The sequence below is a fragment of the Emiliania huxleyi genome, assembly GCF_000372725.1.
Source record: "Emiliania huxleyi CCMP1516 unplaced genomic scaffold EMIHUscaffold_5771, whole genome shotgun sequence".
Taxonomy (NCBI): Eukaryota; Haptophyta; order Isochrysidales; family Noelaerhabdaceae; genus Emiliania; species Emiliania huxleyi.
The window spans coordinates 1-1,531 of NW_005197668.1; the positions used below are offsets into that span (position 1 = coordinate 1).

A 1,531-nucleotide genomic window follows, 5' to 3' on the forward strand; every position below is an offset into this window, starting at 1 on the left:
TAGATGCGGCATCTAGGGACGGCGGCGAGAAGGCCAGCAAGCACGCAGAGAAGTTGGTCGAGGGAGGGCGCGCCGGCGGCGGCGCCGACTGAGCCGCTCAGCTCCGCACCGCCGGCGCGGCCGCCGGCTGCGGCTGCCGGAGCCGCCATGCCCGAGAGGTTGAGCAGCGTCGGCGGCAGCATTGTCGACAGCAGCGAGAGGATGCCGTGGAGCAGGACGGCGAGGAGGGCGAGCACGGCGGCTGCCTCAGCCGCGCGCGACACCACGCCGCTCGCTCCCCATCCGTACCCCACGCCGACCGCCTCGTGGTACAGGTACGCAAAAGGCGTGACGACCCACGAAGTGACAAACGAGGCGGCGCCGACGGCGTGGGGCAGCGCGTCGACCCAGCCTCCGAGCAGCAGCAGCAGGAGCGCGGCGCGCGCCCACGTCAGCCCCTGCGCCAGCGCGCACATCAGCACGGGGACCGAGTCGCGGCTGTCGTCGGCGTTGGCGGGGCCGAGCGAGCGGCGGGTGAACACGAGTGCTCCGGCCTGCGTCGCGGCGAGGAGGAGGAGCACGAGGAGGGCGCAGCGAATGTTGGCGTAATAGCTGTCCTCCGGCTCGTCGAGATCCAGCTCCTCGGGCGGAGGGAGGAGGAGCACCGGCTCGCCCATTGGCGGGCCTGCGGGAGTAATCGTGGCCAGAGCCGCCGACGCGTTCAGAGCCTAGTGCCCGAGCCCGGCCAACTTGCAAATGGCTCTCTCGTACGAGTAAGCCACAAGAGAGAAATGAGAAACACAACGTGGACCTGAGCAACGATCGCGCACGTTCAAACAGCGCCTGAACGCATGGCGTTCAGGCGGCACTTCTCTCGCGTCGGCTCCGCCGAGCGCTGCACAGAGACCATCTTCACTGACCACCAACGACAGGTGTGCGACTACGCGCTCGTCTACGCGGAGAAGAAGAACGACGGCGAAGCGCCGTACTCGGTCTCCTTCACCGCGACGCAGAGCGGCGACGTCATCGTACAGCTGCACCCGCACTCGCAGCTCGAGCGCGCCGTGCGCCACGAGCGGCAGGCGCAGGCCACGGAGCCGCCTGCGAGCGCGAGCCCTGCGGCGCCGCCCGCCCCTGCCGCCGCGCCGCCAGCCGCGGAGCCGGCGCCCAAGACGTACGCCGCCGCAGCCGCATCGCAGCCGCAGGGTGCCACCGCGGGTGGCCAGCCCGCCGCGCCTGCGGGCCCGGCCGCCGCCGCGCGCGTGCCGCCGCCGCCCAGCGGCGGCGGAGTGCGCGGCTGCTCCTTCACTGTCCCTAACCCGGGCAGGAAGCGTGGGCAGCAGCAGCGCGGCAAGGGCCGCGGTGCCAGGGGCCGTGCCGATGCTGGACCCCGTCTCGTTGACAAGAACGCGCTGTCCGCGCGCGGCAGCGGGCCCTCGCGCCAGTCGCGCTCGCCGTCGCCCGACTCTCCGCCCGCCAAGCGGGCCGCCTCCGCTGACTCGTCCGGCTATGAAACCGATACGCCGGACGAGGTGCAGCAGGAGGCGGTCCG

At 72.2% G+C, this 1,531-nt stretch overlaps 1 protein-coding gene across 1 annotated transcript; it reads right to left on the minus strand.

The window, feature by feature from the left end:
- Positions 1 to 109: 109 nt before the first annotated feature.
- EMIHUDRAFT_257148 (hypothetical protein) lies at positions 110 to 656 on the minus strand (the record flags this gene model as incomplete). Its single annotated transcript, XM_005764873.1, has 1 exon — positions 110 to 656. A coding segment is annotated over one exon (547 nt), but the record flags the coding sequence as incomplete, so codon positions are not given.
- Between the last annotated feature and the right edge of the window lie 875 nt (positions 657 to 1,531).